At 39.0% G+C, this 18,576-nt stretch overlaps 2 protein-coding genes across 2 annotated transcripts; both read right to left on the bottom strand.

Annotated features, from left to right (window-relative positions):
* Positions 1–68: 68 nt before the first annotated feature.
* riox2 (ribosomal oxygenase 2) lies at positions 69–4,525 on the bottom strand. The gene is made up of 10 exons (XM_073815984.1): positions 4,047–4,525; positions 3,287–3,717; positions 3,088–3,207; positions 2,491–2,619; positions 2,174–2,277; positions 1,965–2,067; positions 1,690–1,858; positions 902–990; positions 713–817; positions 69–624 (listed from the first exon to the last, which is right to left on the bottom strand). Exons 2-10 carry the CDS (start codon positions 3,713–3,715, stop codon positions 466–468), a joined length of 1,407 nt encoding a protein of 468 aa, XP_073672085.1. The 5' UTR covers positions 3,716–3,717; positions 4,047–4,525; the 3' UTR covers positions 69–465.
* Positions 4,526–4,676: 151 nt separating this feature from the next.
* tiprl (TIP41, TOR signaling pathway regulator-like (S. cerevisiae)) lies at positions 4,677–7,158 on the bottom strand. The gene is made up of 8 exons (XM_065265025.1): positions 6,886–7,158; positions 6,607–6,731; positions 6,330–6,509; positions 6,152–6,251; positions 5,946–6,077; positions 5,367–5,462; positions 5,222–5,284; positions 4,677–5,014 (listed from the first exon to the last, which is right to left on the bottom strand). The coding sequence occupies exons 2-8, from the start codon at positions 6,717–6,719 to the stop codon at positions 4,883–4,885; spliced, it is 816 nt and encodes a 271-aa protein (XP_065121097.1). The 5' UTR covers positions 6,720–6,731; positions 6,886–7,158; the 3' UTR covers positions 4,677–4,882.
* Positions 7,159–18,576: the final 11,418 nt, after the last annotated feature.

Below are 18,576 nucleotides of genomic sequence, written 5' to 3'. Positions count from 1 at the left end.
TCGTGCCAGTTCCGCCGGACACGTCCCGAACATGTTTTCGGGTTCGTTCTCCGGAAGTCGCGTTGCTCGACCGCATATATCATCAAGGTTTAATATTTTGGGTTTAATTTCAGAAAAGCAACCGTTACATTTCAAGGTAAGTATGAAACTACAATGATTGTATGTCTTAAAAGAAATAAATCTTAATTTTCTAATGTATTTTATCTGAAATGTGAGAACCTCGATGACGTATGCGGTCGAGCAAAGCGACTTCCGGAGAACGAACCCGAAAACATGTTCGGGACGTGTCCGGCGGAACTGGCACGAATGGCCACCCTTCATCACACATGTCAGATGTTTAGACTTAACAAAAGGTCCTGTTTCATTGGTACAGACAGATGGTTTGGCTGAACTGTGTAAATTGTTCACAGGAAACAAATAACCAATGAACCTGCGCAATAAGTTTGCAGCATTGAGTCAAGATATTTAACAAACACGCAGTAACCCTTCGCTCCAGAGTCCAAGCGTGAGTCCCAGCTTATCTTCATCCTGTATCTGCTGCAGATCTGCCACAGCGACGCGCTCCAAGCTAAACAGCTGCTTCAGGGCAGCGAGATGCGTCAACGGAAACCGCAGACCCTGAAACTGAAGGTGGCGAATTGAGTAAAGAGTGCTAGGGAAAATCGCCATCAACGGAGATGAAATCTCTGTAACGTAATAAGAGCTGGCAGACCTGTGAACCCTGTTCATCCTCCTCCTCAGACGTTCCCATCATGTGAGTTTCTCTCTTGTTTTTTAAAGAATGTAACACAAACACGACCAACTCTGTGGCTTTATCCTAAATTAAACAACACACACAATGAGGACAATTCAGCGCTTGCATTATTTAAGTGCGTATAAAAACATGCACCAAATCTCTTACAGTGTTGTCTTGACTGTGCTCCACTGTTAGAAGAAGATGCTCCTTAAACCTTATAGAGACCGTATCCTCTAACGATGGCATTTTCCCACCTAAAAGAGAAAAGCACAAGGGCCATGCATGGACATTTCTGAAGGGATGGTGCTCAAATTAAACACTGCACGTATAATTTTTCATAAAAATAAGGTTACATACAGAAACACATCTTTTATTAGATGTTTAAGTTTTAGAAAAGCAGTTTTCTGCATGGTTTTAGATGCGAAATGTGAAGCATTTGAGCATATGTGCTTGGCCATTTCGGTGTTAATTGTAGCACTTCCATCCGTGAAACAACACACTGTTAAATCAACCTTTTTGGGGTTATAATCACACTGAAAATGCGGTCTAATGATGTACTGGTAGCGCAGATTGACACTTTTTCTCAACCTTGAGCGACCAAGAGAGAATATCTTGCCTCGTTGTTCCCCCCAAGCCAGCGGGTCATTACTAATATCAGTTGCCTCCCCTTTGCAAACAGCGCACTAACTCTGAGTCTGCTGGCTGTGTGTGTTCATACGAACTTGAAGACATCTCGATGGGCGAGATTGAACTTTATATTTTTTTATAGTTTGTGACATGCACACAGCCCTAATTTTACTCTGTTCATGCAGCCTAGTTTGCTGTTTGACCTACCAAAAATTAAACACTTCAGCCCTAAAAGGTAAAAAAGGGCAGTGGCTCAAATCACGGTGCCTTACGTTCCTGTGCGTATCCCCGCTACAAAACGCAAGCTAACAGCAAATGAAACTCACTTGGCTCAACATCAGTCTGGTCCAACAGGTAAGGCGGGAGTCTGTTGGAGATAAAATCTCTCTTCATATCAGTGCAACGTAACTCCTTGTTTTCCTTCTCTAGATTATCAGCCAAATGCCGCAGAAACACGCATACCTGTTTATTAATTTCAGGACCATAGGCTGGACACTGACACACACAAAAAAAAACATTATGGAACCCTAAGTAATATTTCTAAATAAGAAATAAAATGTGATCACACAAGTACTCATTGGTAAAATGGGAGTGTACTCACAGTAAGGAGGTTTCGTGGCAGACCGCAGCGCAATCTGTCGTCAGTTTTCATGGAATCAAACATGAAACTAGGAAACACATCTAGCATGAAGTCACCCCATGACCTAAAACACAAGTTTTGTTTGACGGTATTTTCTGCAAGCACATTGTTTTGAATACGAATATGCATACATTTATATATGATAAGATAATGTGCTATGACAGACATACATGTTTTGGTAAGTGCTGAGAGTGAGGTGTGTGGAATGATCCACACCTGAAGGTGTGTTCGCCTGATGGATGGTTCCTCTTGGGAAATACAGCAAGTCACCGGCCTAGACAGACGCACAGACAGAGCTGTAAGCAACCGATTTAGGTGTCCAAAGAAATCAGCTTAAAGTTAAGTCTGCTTTGTTTGCAAGGGGGACAAGTTATGTTAAAACTGATAGTTAAAAAAAAACATCTCATCTGATGGGTGATATTTAACCCATGCACCTATGTTTTAGGTTCCTGCATGTCTGTGTGCAAACTGCAGCTTTTGTTTAAACCTGCAGTAAGAAGTCATGCGTGGGGGTGCCAATATGTTCCTCTTGCTCTAGGCTGTACTCGCGGGCGAGATGGACAGTGGGTTTATAAAGCCTCCAGTGCTTCTGTCCCTCAAGCTGAAGAATGAAAACCTGTACAGAAGAAATACAATCACGCATCCAAACATGTCCTTCTTATAATGACGTGTGTAGCTTTACAGTTCTCGCCATAAACATAGACACTAGAATATCATTAATCACAACTTCGCATTAACGCTAATCAGATATGATAAAGGATATTTACCGTGCTTTCTATGAGGAAATTTATGACAGAACTCAGACTACAAGACCATGCTCCTCCTGAACTTAAACTTAAGATAAATACATTAACAAGATGCTGCCGGTCTGTTACTATGAGTAGGGAAAAATGCAACGGTAAATATGGCTGCTCTAGTCTGATCGATTGTTTAAAAAAGGTTTAAATGTACAATTTTCAAATGATTTAAGAGATATCAGTTTCCCTCATGAAAGTAGACAGGACTTTGTGTCATATAATTGAAATTGCACCCTGGAAGTGTTACAAACATGGCCAATGCGCGCATAAACTGAGGTACCACACACCTCAACATCATCATAGTGTGGTGGCAAACCCTGAGACCCCTCAGGCGTGATGTACACATTAGATCCGACTAGAGAGCCAAAGAAACACTCCAGACGCTCCTGAACGCGCCACAACTCATCCTGCAAACACACAAAGACCAAATATCACATTTTCATTGATCACACACAATACACACAATCCTGCAGGTGTGACTCGGACCTTAAACCTCTGTGGCTGGTGAAACTGTATGGTTGCCTTCTTTTGCTCAAAGTCCTTCTTCAGCTGGCTAAACTTGACTTGTCCACCTTTATTCAGGACTTTCTTCTCACCATTTATGCTGCGGCAGACATTAAGGTCTGTGGCGTACTGCAGCCCATGAGAGCAAAGCTGCTGTAGATCAGACAGCTGGAACAGAGAGCGGTAATATGAGGCAAGTCCAGCATCTGATCTGTGTAAGACTAAAGGTTTCTGCTCCCAGTACTGCTGGAAAAACTCATCCACACTCATCGGACTGATGAGACTCTGAAAGAAATCACGCGGCGAATCAAAGCACAGAGGACCAGAAGCAGCTGAAGATTTCTTCTGTTTGACAGGCACCTCCTCCTGCTGTCCATCACATTTATTCAATTTTCTTCCTTTCTTTGGCATCTCTGTGACACACACACAAACACTTGTGAAACTAGACCCACGAAAGCTATTAACCATGTTTTTAATTATAGTAAATGTCTAACACCATGTTTTCATTTTTTACTTTATTTATAGTAAAAAAGAATGGTACATTTTCGTAAAAGCGAGCAACAATTAAAAGAGCTACACATAAGTTACACACACACGTGACGTCTTTATGTTCACGTATAAATTGAGCCTCGAGTTTAAACGCGCTGAACTACGTTTCAATTGGACTCGCCGCTTTTTTACAAAACTACGTTTCAACTTAAAAGATTAATAGCCGCAATTAGGCAAAACATAAATTACTTACCGGTCTCAGTATCAAAAACACACGCACCGCTTGTGTGTCAGCATGAAGGGTTCGGGTGGAAACTTAATCCTCAAATTACAGTTCCGGGTGTAGTTATGTTAGCCCAGGTGGAAGTTGTAGCCTTTCAGAATGCACTCATTTTGTACTTAATATACTAAAAATTAATCTTAAAGATTATCTGTGTACTTATAACTCAGTACTTCGTCTACTTATTTGTGCTATTTTGAGACATAATGAATATTTAGAAAAATGCACTTTTAACATTCGATCTCTGTATTAAAAAAATGTTTAGTTAACACTAAGATGGTTTCAAGTGGTACTTAAAATAATTTTTTTTAAATACATTTTTAGCGCATTTTAATTCATATTCATGACGTCTCAAAATAGCACAAATATGTACACCTTAAAAAGTTGAAAAAGTAAGATTTTTTTTAATGTATTAAGTACAAAATTAGTGCACGAACATAGAGCACTTCAAGTTCACTATGGAAGTGTACTTCTATTTCCAACAGGGACGTCACTCCAAAAGATTTAGACAAGTCGTAGCAACTCGTAATTCATACAGTTTTGTTACTGAATAATTGTGTTATCATCATAATCCTTATATATACATTTCTCAATCCAGTTAAATCATTTAAAGTTTTTAATAAAAAAATCCTTATTCACATCCGAATCAAACGTTCCCGTCTGAATGATTTCATGGCACACATTTACAATCCTTTCACAATTGACATTAAGTCAGAACACAACACCTCCATAACAAGTTGACATGACAATATCAGACATGATGAGTGTGAGTCTTTAGTGGGTCAGACGTGATGTTGTCTTGTTGGGCATCACTGTTGAGACGATGAAGACTCAGATTCGGTCTCTCTCTCTGGAAAAGTGAGTTTCTCACACTCTGTGAATTTTAGTGGTAAGTACTGTGCGATCTCATTGGGGTCTGTGTAAACGGCTGGAGGTACATTCTGCAAAAAAAAAACAAAAAAAACAAATACGGTCACATCTGCCTGCTTAGCACGGGCAATAAACACTAATATCAAAAATAGAGCAGGTGTACAAACTCCACAAGAGATAAAGGAATTCCTCTATCAATCAGACAATTTACATAAAAATATATAAACACAATTTGATTGCATTTTGGTACCACTTGAAAATGAATATTTTAAACTCACCTGAAGATCTGACATTTTACTTTCCCGTGCTGTAAATTCTCTAAGCATGTAGTTTTTTCCAGCCTGTTTAAGATAACAAAGATTTTTATCAAACATAAACAAAATCATAGAATTAATATTAAAAATATGATTAGATAAAAGTTGCCTCGTAATAAAGACGTGTGTCATGAATCCTAATCAGCACTCCGTCCACTCGCAGGAAAAACCGCAGCAGAGCAAAGAAACTGGTTGGCATCACTCTCTGAAATGATCAAATGAGACAAATGAGTCTAATCCAGACTAAACTCTAGTAATCTAATGATAGGATTATTATCTTTAACATGATTTTACACAGTCAATATTAACAAACTGTTCTCTTATGTAACATACATACAATGTTAAATATAAAATAAAAGCAAACATTCAACCTAAAACATGGTATGCCTAGCATTTTAAAGAACACAGACACACACACACAGACACACACACAGACACACACACAGACACACACAGACACACACACAGACACACACACAGACACACACACACACACACACACACACACACACACACACACACACAGACACACACACAGACACACACACACACACACACACACACACACACACACACACACACACACACACACACACACACACACACACACACACACACACACACACACACACACACACATTTAAAGAGTGATAATGTTGCTAATTCATGTAAAGCCAAAGGCACTCACAATTTTCACACTGATCATAGACACGCCGTGATCATGCAGCTCATCCTCAAACAGAAGTACATCCTCAAAAAATTTGATCTGCTCTCGTGTCTTCAGCTTCTCCAAGTCAATTCTTTCTGTGGTGGGCTTTACCTGTGTGAAACACAAAGCGGAGGCTTGAAAACTCAGACAATTAAAGCATTGTGTATTTCTGTGGGTCAAAATACCTTCATTTCTATGTGCTCTCCAAGTAAAGTCCCTCTGTAGTCTGTTGTAAATGTCCAGTCGTAATGTTTAACCACTTCTTTCGAATGCTCAGAGTCAGCCCTGGAACAAATGAGATTATTCTTGAGTCAAAATATTTCAGTATACAGTTAAGAAATGATATTACACCTGTGCATTTACCTGCTTTCCTGCCACTCTTGTGCACAAGCCACTTTTACAGAGTCTTGCATGTTGTTGACACATTTGAGAGCATCAACTGCATTAAACTCAATCCCAAAACCATCTGTGTGCTGAATGCGTAGCACGTTGTCCCCAAACAGCATCTCTGGCAGAGACGGCACATGCATCTCATCCGCTAATCTGTGAGAAAATTATTATTCAGACTGACACCGAGTTCAAAAGCTGTAAGAGCCCTAACCTGCCCTCACCACAACAGACTAACAAACATAAGATTTACCTCTCGATATCTTTAGACTTCATAATGTGAGTCTTTGCAGCGGTCACTGTCCAGGGACCAAAATTGAAGTCCTGTTTACTGCTTTTAAATCCATGTGATATCATTGATGACATGTTGTAATCGACCTGAAAAATGACACTAACATAATCAGCTTACTTTACTCGTGCTTTTTATGTATCAACTATTACAATACAAAAACAGAAATGTATGAAAACCCGAATTCATATATTCCAAGAATCCCTTAAGCAGAAATCATTGATATTTCAAGAAACATTTTACCTGTATCTTTAAATTTAGGATTTCAGCTGTCGTAATGCAAATGTCCAAGCATAAAAGCGAAAAAATAAAATTGTTAATGAATGTTTACACTACTGTGTTCTCGATATTAAACAAAATTATTGAGTACAGTAATGGTTTTCTGTGGGTTTTTTACGTTGAAGATACGAGACAGAAGATGAAACTACTTAAAACGATTATTAAGAAGGAAACACTACAAACTCCCGTAGCGCGTCCGTCCGTCTGTATGTATACAGTGTGTTACCTTTAATTCGGCCCGGTGTTACACACGAAGGCAAACCGCGCTCACGATGGTTCTTCTTCTTCTTCTGTTATCTTTTTATGGCGGATGGCAAACCAACTTTTGGTGCATGTACCGCCACTAACTGGACTGGAGTGTGAAGCACTAGTAGGCATATGACATTCGCATATTTTTTTAAAAAATTCTATAAAATATTTGATAATAGAACCATAGATAATACTTTGTTTTGCTGGTTCTTTCAAAAGACTTATCAAATCGAATGATTCAACACCCATATTCTTAACTTCATTAATGAGTTTTTATATTTTTTGCATTTTATTAATACATGTTCTATAGTTTCTGGCTGATTACATTAATTACACTGCCCTGATTGATGTTTTCCTATTTTAAACAGAGAGTGATTCAATCTAGTATGTCCCTTCGGATGCGTGAAACAACTGTATCTTCTTTTCTGTTCCTGACAACACATCTTTAATTTCCTATTTGCTGATGAATGTTATAAGTACCCTTATCACAATTCCATGTTCTTGCTAATTTTTATTTATGAATTCTTTAATTTTCCTTTTAACTAGATTTTTGCTCAGAGTAATTTGAACATCTATTTCTGAGTGTTAGAGCTTCCTTAGCTTATCAACCACTATATTCCACTCCAACATGAGCAGTAACCCACAAACATATTATCAAGCTTACTAACTCTTAACAAACTTGCAAGAATCTCTTAATGACTTGCCTTAAATGATTTTAGTCCACTTGCAGCTCACGATGGCTCTCCTCTCGTTCGCTTATGAACATTAAATCCCAGCCGCGGCAAAAACGAAACACATCAGTTAATTGAAGCTTGTCTAGTTAATAGAGGAGTTAGTATAAGTTACTTGTTTTCATTATTAACAAGTTATAGGCTTACACAATTGAAAAATGATTATTTAAAATAAAAAATAACAATGAAAACAAAAAATGTCTCCAAATACTGTATTGAGAGTACTTAAATAATAAATGAAATATGTTTTTTCCATATAAAGAGTTGGGATATTTTTTGCTGCAATATGCCAGAATATTGCATCTTAATAATTTTTTGTGAGCATATACATTTTTAAACTTAAACATTTTATATAACATTATTATTAGAACATTTTATGCGTCTTTATTTGACCTTAAAGCATATCAATCCCGTGAACTCTGAATCTTCCTCATAACCTAACCCTAACCTAACCCTGTGTGAGTGTGACACCTAGTGGTGATTTTCACTCACTGCAGCCAGTTAAACAGAATCTCAAGCTCAGTGTATCTCAAACTTTTTCTGCCATTCCCCACATTTCACCCTAACTGTTGAAATGTATTTAATCACGTCATCTGTTTAAAATATACCAGCATCAAAACATCAAAAAGTGGAGTGGGGCCACTTTTCAGCCCTGGAGTTTCAGACCCAAGACCGGCCCACTTTTTCCATGGTGGAATTCCAAATTAGCACTTTTTTCCAAATTGGATAAATGAAGCAACACAGTTAAGCTCTTACTATTGTGTAGTTTGTATTAATACCATGGTTCAACAAATTATGTAAAGGTTAAATAATAATTCACTTAAGCTGAGAAGTTAACAAAAAATATGCCACAATTACACAAGGATGGGTTGATAAATTAACAAAAGCTGAAAGAAAGAGGTGTTTTAGGGTTTTTAACACAACCTGAGGGTTAAATAACTTTAATTCATACTGTTTATTCTGGTATCCTCTCTACCTGTCTCTGTAGTCATCGTGGCCTCCTCATTTTCAGCGAGGGACTGTCTTATTTGCTGCTCAGAAGCTTCAAAATATAATTAGTAATTAAAATAAAATAATAATAAAAATTAATTTTACATTTACATTTACATTTAGTCATTTAGCAGACGCTTTTGTCCAAAGCGACTTACAAGTGAGGTAAACAATAGAAGCAATTATGGCAACATAAGAACAGCAATACATAAGTGCACTGGAAATAGTCTCATCAAGTCCAACACAATATACATAGCTAAGGGTATGTTAGTTTTTTTTTTTTTTTTTTAGATAAAGAGGAAGGTAAATAGAGAAAGAGATAAAGAGAAGGTAACTAAATAAAGATAGTAAATCTGTAATTAGGAAGTTAGGTAATGATGGAAGAGATGGGTTTTTAGCCGAGTCTTAAAGACAGCTACAGTGTCAGCTGATCGTGTCACGACCGGCAGATCATTCCACAGTTGTGGGACAGTTCCTGAGAAGGTTAGGGTTAGTGTTTTCTTCCCTTTTTGAGATGGTACCACATTTTACTGCATAAACAGATCAAGCTTGAGTTTTGTTATCAATATTACATTTGCAAAGTCTATAAATCGGCTAATATTTTAATAAAATTTTATATTTTGCTTGTGAACAGGCTGACAATAGCATTAGCCAAATAATTACTTTGCTAATACTAATCATTACTAGGCCTGTTACCACTTGTGTTTTTTCTTTTGAAAATAAATTGGTAAGCTTGGCATATTTGGCATCCTCCTCATCCAATGCCTTTCTTTTCTTCAACCTGTCTTTTTCAGCTCCTCCTGGCCTCTTCCTCCCATCCATCCTCCCTGACGTGTACCGTTACGTTATGCGGACCTAACTAGTGGTAGGCGCCAGCAGTAGCCTACCTGAGAAAATGTTTTGGAAAAGACTATGGACCTAACCAACTCTATGGAAATGGAGGGGGGAGCTGACTCACATGGTACAACCCATACAGATGCTGCGGTGTCAGAATGCGGAATGAGTGTAGTGTTATTTAAGAGAAGATAGAGTCACTAACATGACAATTAAAAAAAAAAACTTTGCCAGCCCAAAAGTTATACAGCCCACCGGGAATTCTCATTCTTGTAGGCTTTGGTTTCGCATACCATTTTTCTTCAAAGTCTGATTTAAGTTAGTCTTATATTTAAATGCGTGTTTTTGAGTATATGGTCAATACATTTAGGAGTTAATGGAGATGGGCACAACAATTATCAAATTTCCCCCAGGTTGTCACGCCCCACTTGTAATGTTCCTTTTTCCCACCAGTGAGGCCCGTCCCACACTTGAGAAACGCTGGTCTAGCTGCAGCATTTGCACTTCCATTCTCAAAAACATGCGCTTCCTGACAGTGACTTCACTTGTAGTCACAACCTGCATTCTCTGATGTGCTTGCGATATTGCAACATCAATGTATTCTTGTCAATATATATTTTTATACATGCCTTTATGTTTTGCTAAGAATTTTCATTTCTGATTTTTAAAAATGTTTATGAATTATACTGATATTCGAATTGCAGATTTTGTGTTTAAACATTAGGCTATTTAACTTGCCAACCATGAAAACATTTTGAAAACTTTTTTTGCAATGAAAGTAGATATGATAGTGCTGTTGATTTATGTAGCTATGTTAATGTATTGATGTTGGGAGATCGGGGCACAACCTAAAGCTTTTTTAACTTTGGCTCTATCATTCAAAAAATATTTTTAGATAATTTAGATAAATAGTTTTTTAATTTAGATAAATAGTTTTTTACAACTATTTATTTAGATAAATAGTTTTTTAAATAGTTTTTTAGATAATTTAGATAAATAGTTTTTTACAAATGAACACTTAAAGTTTGTTTGTGTGATCTACCGTTATCCTGCAATTACACCGAAAGTGAAAGGAGTGCGCAACCGTTACCCCATGTGAGGGGGGTCATTGTAACAAACAGAGGGTTTGTTGTAACCAGTGCCGGTCCTAGATGCTGGGGGGCCCTAAGCAAAGCTTTGTGAGGGGCCCTCTGTCAGTGCATTCAGACCCTGATAGCACACATACATCTCGGAGATGTCTATTTGATGTCTGCGTTTACATCTGCAAGATGTCTTATTTAGATTGTTTTCTCATCTGCAATACGTCTGTGAGACGTCTCCTAAAAGATGTCATATAGACATTGTAAAAGCCATTTGTCTTGTTAAGGTGTCCACTAGGTGTCACTGTTCTATATTCAGTAAATATAGGTAGGAACCTTCCTTCAGGTGACAGGTGTTGCTGGAGGAAGGTGAACACACAGTTTTTTGACCGTATCACAAGGCCATGCTGTTACTAGTGGTGGGCAGAGCGAGGCTTCGTGAAACACTGAAACAGTTGAATCAATTGTGCCGTATGTTTCGAGGCTTCGAAACATCAATCCGAAACCGCCTCCACAGTGACACCTAGCGGTCGTTTGCATGTCTTTACATGAAGCAGCCTTGACAAGATTTTAGACGACCGCTGACAAATTGTATCCCACATGTTGTTTGAATGACACACAAGTGATAGAATGGGAGAGTGGATAGTGCGCTCGACTCTCATGCGTAGATCTTATGATCGAACCTGGGAAATGCATGCGCTACGTCATCATAATAAAATGGTTTTTGTTGTTGTTTTAACATCTGTTTGACAACTACATGAGCTTTTAGGCTCACAATTGTCGATAACTATAGGCTATTCGGGTCTATTTAATGAAAAATAAAAAATAAAAGAATAGAGATATACCAAATAAATAATAAGAGATTCATAAAATATATCAAGCCATAATATGCCACATTGTTTACATATAAAGATCTTTATTCAAATAAATAAATTGTTCTGTGTTGATAAACTCAACCAGCTACTTTTTTACATATAAATTCTCCAGCCTTTAAAGCGTAACTAAACCCCTGGTCAGAGGCTGACTCCACCCACTGCAATATTTGAAAAATGCAAGAAAAGTGGGCAGATCCCAACGGAGATAGAGGGGACGAACTAAGCTCGTATCAAGTGTGTGGTGAGATCGTAACAAGGGCGTGGTGAGCTTGAACCTGCTTACGTCACGAGTCATTTCTTGGACCCAACATCCAATAGGAAAATTCAACTGCAGTAGCCACCGTTCAACCTCAAGAGGGCAGCACTCAGACGTTTTTACACCATATATTGTAGTATTGAAACACTTTATATCCAAATGTCAAAAAACTTACTAAAATCAATGAACAGCACTAATAAAGCGTCATTCTTACAGATCATTAACTAAAAAAAGTTGGTTTGGGGTTTAGTTACTCTTTAAAAACATTCTCATTCTCACACAAGGGACACTTGTTGCTTGCATGCATTTTTTGTAAGTAGCCTAAGTGTTACATACATATGAGGAAAAATTACTTCTTTTCAGTAATTTATAGTATTTGATCTTGCCAAAAACGCAGGTATTGTCAGTATTGTTTCCTACCCTGTCAGTTTAAGATTCGAAGCAGATTCGACAGGTACGCCACCTTTCGAAATACTTGTGAAATGCACCGCTTGGTGTTTCGAATCACTTCATCACGTGACATGGGTGTTTCGAATCACATTTCGGAGCAGTGTTTCGAAACATTTACGCTTCGGGATCTCGACACAGTGTCGAAACGTCAGTTTCGCGGAAGCCATCCCTAGCTGTTACAACAATGCAACACATTGAATAAAATGAATACTCTGAGCATTCAAATGGTGAGTGGACATTGATTTAATGACATTTAACTTAAGCCAAGTGAGCGCGTACAAATACACCGTCCAGCAACCCTCAGCTGCTTTAAGTATAGACTTAGCTGCTTGCATTTAGTCAAAAAACTTTGTTTTGCCTACGTTATTTGGAGTAATCATAAGTGGATTTACATCTGAAATGCTGCAACTATGATACGAGGACAACGCAAAGCTGTGGAGTATACATGCACGTCTTTTCTACTGGGATAAGGACCATCATCAGCACAAGGAAATACATCAGGGCTGTTTTACAAACACCGGCAGAGATCCTTTTGTTCCATAATGGCGCCCAACATAAAAAGGTATGTCTAGTAGCGCTACTTATTGTTGAATGGCCATTTAACTATGTGTGCACACATTATGGGACAAAAATCCAATGCATTGGTTATCAAAGAAAATAATTAACTTTACGAACTATCGTTGTTAATTGTTTACATCGTGTTTTGAACATTCTGTGGATTATGGAGACAGCTGAAGCTGTGCATAGCCAAATGGAAGCGCTTCAATTGAACGATAGTGTTTGTATTGATGTTGATGTTCCAATGGACAAACAAAAACGTGTTGTGAAGTTAACTCCTAAAGCATTTGCTGAAAAGGTTGAAAGGTTGCAGTCTAATAGAAAATCTGTACTAGCTAAAGCTGCAAATTTAAGAAAAAAGGTACAAGGCCTGATGCAACAAAGACATATAAAGGGGGTGCAAAGTGTCTTTGATGACTTCATAAATTTGTGTGATGAAGCAAGATGTATTCATGATTCTTTGTTGGGTATGTTACCTGAAAGTGAGAAAGAAAAACATGACATATGGTTTAAAGCCAAAATGATTGTAAACAATGATTTTATTTCTGAGGTCAAAATGTGGGTATCATGTAATGAAAATGATGAAATTACTATGCATGAGGTAATGAAGGTTGATGCTGTTAATCCAGAAAATAGTATTTCAAATGTTGGGAGTAAACATTCAAGTAAAGCAAGTACATGCAAGAGTGTTTCTTCTGCCAGAGTCATAGCTGAGGCAAATAAGGCTGCACTGCTCGCTCGTATGGCAACATTAAAGGAAAGGCATGCCTTGGAGGAGCAAGAGCAGATGATTAAGAGGAAAAAGGAGCAACTGGAGCTAAAAGCTATGCTAGCAGAGTCCACTGCCAAACTTGCAGTTTTACAGGCTTCTGACAATCGCAGTGTTTCACAAGTCTCTCTTATTGTGAATTCTCAACTGGGAAAGGAGCAAGGAAAGGCATCCACAACCATCCTAAATCCAATGGCAGAAGAGTTTGAACTTAATGTCCATGGCAAAACTGCATATCAAGCATTAGCAGTGAATCCGCCTTTGGCATCTTCTGAGTCATATCAGGAAATTCGGCAGCAGCCTTGGCAGGAATGTACAAACTCAGGAAGGCAGAATTCCCAACAAATATTTGTACATACATCAGTTCAACCTCATGGAGCTTTTGCATCTGATTGGAGTTCCCAGCATATACCAGGACATACATCAGTGGAACCTCATGGACCTCTTACATCGGATAGGATTTCTCAGCACACATTAGGACACACATCAGTCCAACCTCATGGACCTCTTACATCGGATAGGATTTCTCGGCCAAACATTGAAAGTCAATATGGTGACATTGTCAATATAATGCAAAAGCAGAATGAAATAACAGCAGCTCTTGTTCAACAGCAATGTTCTGCATCTTTACCATCAAGAGATATTCCTTTATTTGATGGAGATCCGCTTCAGTATGTTTCATTTATCAGGATGTTTGAAAAGGGAGTTGAGGAAAAGGCAAGCAATAGTGATTGCTTATACTACTTGGAACAGTTCACTAGGGGACAGCCAAGGGAGCTTGTACGTAGTTGTCTACATTTGAACCCTGACTTTGGCTACACTAAGGCAAAGCAGCTATTACAGGAACATTTTGGGAATAAGTACAAGATCGCCACTGCTTACTTGGAAAGGGCCTTGTCTTGGCCCATAATAAAGGGTGAGGATGTCAATGCTTTACAGTCTTATGCTCTATTTTTACGTGGCTGCTGTAATGTCACTGAGGAATTGCAGTATCTTCAGGAGTTGGATATGCCAAGCAATATGAGAGCTCTTATATCTAAATTGCCTTACAAGCTCAGAGAGCGGTGGAGAACTGTTGCACATAACATTCTGGAAACTACTGATTGTAGAGCTTCATTCAAAGATCTTGTAGGATTTATTGAAAGACAAGTAAGCATCTTGATGGATCCCTTGTTTGGTGATATCAGGGACTTACCAGTTAGCACAAGACCTGTCAATCGACCAAAACTGCGTCTAGAAGGCAAAGCAAAAGGAAACATCTTTGCCACTAATGTTGCACCTGTGAAGTCTCTAGAAGCCTCTAATATAAGAACAGAATTGCCAACAAACAATCCCAAGGTGATTTCATTATGTGTGTACTGTGCTAAACATCATGTATTGGAGAATTGTATGCAATTTAAAAGTAAGAAGCATAGGGAAAGAATGGACTTTCTAAAGGAGAAAGAGCTTTGCTTTGGTTGCTTAAGTGCTGGGCACATGAGTCGTAACTGTGGCAAGCGGTTGACTAGTAAGATATGTAATCAGCCCCATCCCACTGTGCTTCACATTGACAGAAATACAGCCAATGCAGATATAATCTCCAAGGAATCAGACGCATGTAAATTCTTAGGAACTACTGAAACATGTGGCCATACAGGGGCCGGAAAAGATCGCTGTCTACTTTCTATCTTACCAGTTCAAGTTAAATCCAGTAAGGGAGATCAGATAATACAGACGTATGCATTTCTAGATCCTGGCAGTTCAGCAACCTTTTGCACTGAAAGCCTTATGCAGCGACTTAATCTTCCTGGAAGAAAGACTCAGTTTTTACTACAAACTATGGGACAGGAAAAGGTTGTACCAGCCTACGTACTCTCAAGTTTAGAAGTCTCTGCTATTGATGGTAACATCTTCTATCAGCTTCCACAAATGCTTACACAGAAACAAATGCTGGTAAGTTCTGACAACATTGTGTCTAAGGAAGAGTTGTCAAAGTGGCAAAGGTTAAAGCTCCTCGCATAATGGCCAATGTTGACTTGTTGATTGGAAACAACACACCCAAGATGTTGGAGCCTTGGGAAGTCATAAACAGCCATGGAGATGGCCCTTATGCCATAAGAACGGCTTTGGGTTGGGTCATTAATGGTCCTTTGCATGCAGGCAACTTTGAGGATGAAGACTGTTCTGCAGTGGTCAACAGGATTTCTGTGTGTAGGTTGGAGGAGATGTTGTCTCAACAATATAACCATGATTTCAATGAGCAAGTTACAGAAGAGCAAGGATTATCAAGAGAGGATATTAGATTCTTGGAGATTGCAGAGAATTCTGCCAAGCTTAGGGATAATCATTACACCTTGAAGTTGCCGTTAAAATGGGAAAATGTGCATCTTCCTAACAACTTTTCTGTGGCAAAACAACGTATACTTGGGTTGAAGAGGAGATTCCAGAGAGATGAGCAATTTTATCAGGAGTATGTAACATTTGTCAATGAGATGCTCAACAAAGGATATGCAGATCAAGTTCCCACTCAACAGCTGAAAGGTGAAAATGGCAAGGTGTGGTACATTCCTCACCACGGTGTACGTCATCCCAGGAAGAAGAACCTGCGGGTGTTTTTTGATTGTGGTGTAACATTTAAAGGAACATCCTTGAATCAAGTCCTTTTACAAGGTCCCAATTTTACAAGTACATTGCTTGGAGTCCTACTACTAGGTTTAGGCAAGACGTGGTTGCAGTCATGGGTGACATACAAGCAATGTTTCATCAGGTTAAGGTTGCAGAAGAAGATCGTGACTTTCTTCGCTTCTTGTGGTGGCAAAATGGAGACTTTGCAAGAGAAGTGTCAGTGTTTCGTATGACTGTCCATCTTTTTGGTGCTGTCTCTTCTCCAAGTTGTGCTGCTTTTGCTTTGAGAAAAACAGCAGATGATCATCAGTCTGAGTTTCGAGAGGAGGTTGTACAAACTCTCAAAGAAAAATTCTTTGAGAGTTTGGAGACTTTGTTATCACATGCCCTGGAGGGTACAAATCTGCTGATAGCTTACTTTTCAGATTGGAGGAGACTTCGAGTGGCAGTTGCCTGGTTCCTAAGGTTGAAAGGAATATTATTGACAAGGACTCGCATGAGGAGGGAGTCTGATGCCATTGATGTCAATAAGCAGAATGCCTTGACACAAGAAAAACGGATGGCTAAAAGTACAACAGGAGGACAAATCTTGTCGGCAGAGGATCTTTTGGAAGCAGAGTTGGCTATAATCTGTTACTGCCAACAGCAAAGATTTACTGAGGAGATTGCTGCTTTGTCTTCTGGAAAGAATACAGTAAGCAAACACAGTACCAGCTGGACCCATGGTTGGATAATGGGTTTCTGAGAGTTGGAGGGAGGTTGACACGAGGCTCATTGCCAGAAGACACAAAGTATCCCCTACTTCTTGCTAAAGATCAGCATGTGGCTACCCTGATATTGAAAGATTTACATCACCGGCTTGGCCTTAGTGGGCGTAACCATATGTTGTCTACATTAAGGAGGAAATATTGGATTACAGGTGCTACCACAGCCGTAAGAAAGATCATAGCAGAGTGCTGCTTCTGTAAAAAATATAATGCAAGACTGATGGGGCAGAAAATGGCTGACTTGCCTAAGGAGAGGATCCTGCCAGACCAGCCGGCATTCACTAATACAGGTGTTGACTATTTTGGTCCAATAGAGGTGAAGAGAGGACGAAGCACAGTAAAGCGGTATGGTGTCATCTTTACCTGCTTAGCCAGCAGAGCAGTACACCTTGAAATGGCCAATTCCCTTGACACAGATGCTTGTATTAATGCTCTGCGCCGATTTATCAGTAGAAGAGGGCAGGTGGAACGTCTTCTGTCAGATAATGGCACAAATTTCATAGGGGCTGAGAGAGAGCTTAAGGAGGCACTTTCATCACTGAATCAAGTTAAGATTCAAGGAGCTTTATGTCAGAAGGGCATAAAATGGAGTTTCATTCCTCCGGCTGGATCCCATTATGGTGGAGTTTGGGAGCGAGTCATCCGGATGCTGAAAAAAATCCTCACTTCAGTTCTTCAACAGCAGACGCTTGATGATGATGGTTTACATACAGTTTTGTGTGAAACTGAAGCCATCTTGAATGATAGACCAATCACCAAGTTGTCTGATGACCCAATGGATCTTGAAGCTCTGACTCCCAATCATATATTGTTGCTGAAAGGAAAACACTCCTTATCTCCTGGATTATTCGATGTGCATGATTTGTACATAAAAAGAAGGTGGAAACAGGTTCAATACATTTCAGACCTATTTTGGAAGACCTACCTTTGCTGCAAGAGAGGCAGAAATGGAACCAAACTAGGAATAACCTCAAGCCTGGGGACATTGTGGTCATTATGGATCCAAAGGCACCTAGGGGCTCCTGGCCTCTTGGAAGAGTTTTAGAAACATTTCCTGATAAGAAAGGCCTGGTGCGCTCTGTGCGTTTACAAACTAAGACCAGTGTTATTGATAGGCCAATAGCAAAGCTTTGTTTCTTGCATGAATCTATGGGTTAAGAGATTGTTTACAATTATTATGCATGTTTATTGTGCTCACAGTTTGTATTTGTTTTATGGCTCTTTTGTATGTTTTAAAAATTGATATGTGTCCCAATTAGGGGCCGGTATGTAAGAGCCATTTGTCTTTTTAAGGTGTCCACTAGGTGTCACTGTTCTATATTTAGTGAATATAGGTAGGAACCTTCCTTCAGGTGACAGGTGTTGCTGGAGGAAGGTGAACACACAGTTTTTTGACCGTATCACAAGGCCATGCTGTTACAACAATGCAACACATTGAATAAAATGAATACTCTGAGCATTCAAATGGTGAGTGGACATTGATTTAATGACAT

The sequence above is a fragment of the Paramisgurnus dabryanus genome, chromosome 10 (assembly GCF_030506205.2).
Source record: "Paramisgurnus dabryanus chromosome 10, PD_genome_1.1, whole genome shotgun sequence".
Lineage (NCBI taxonomy): Eukaryota > Metazoa > Chordata > Actinopteri > Cypriniformes > Cobitidae > Paramisgurnus > Paramisgurnus dabryanus.
The sequence above is the reverse complement of the archived record's forward strand: the minus strand, read 5'-3'. Positions and strand labels throughout refer to the sequence as shown.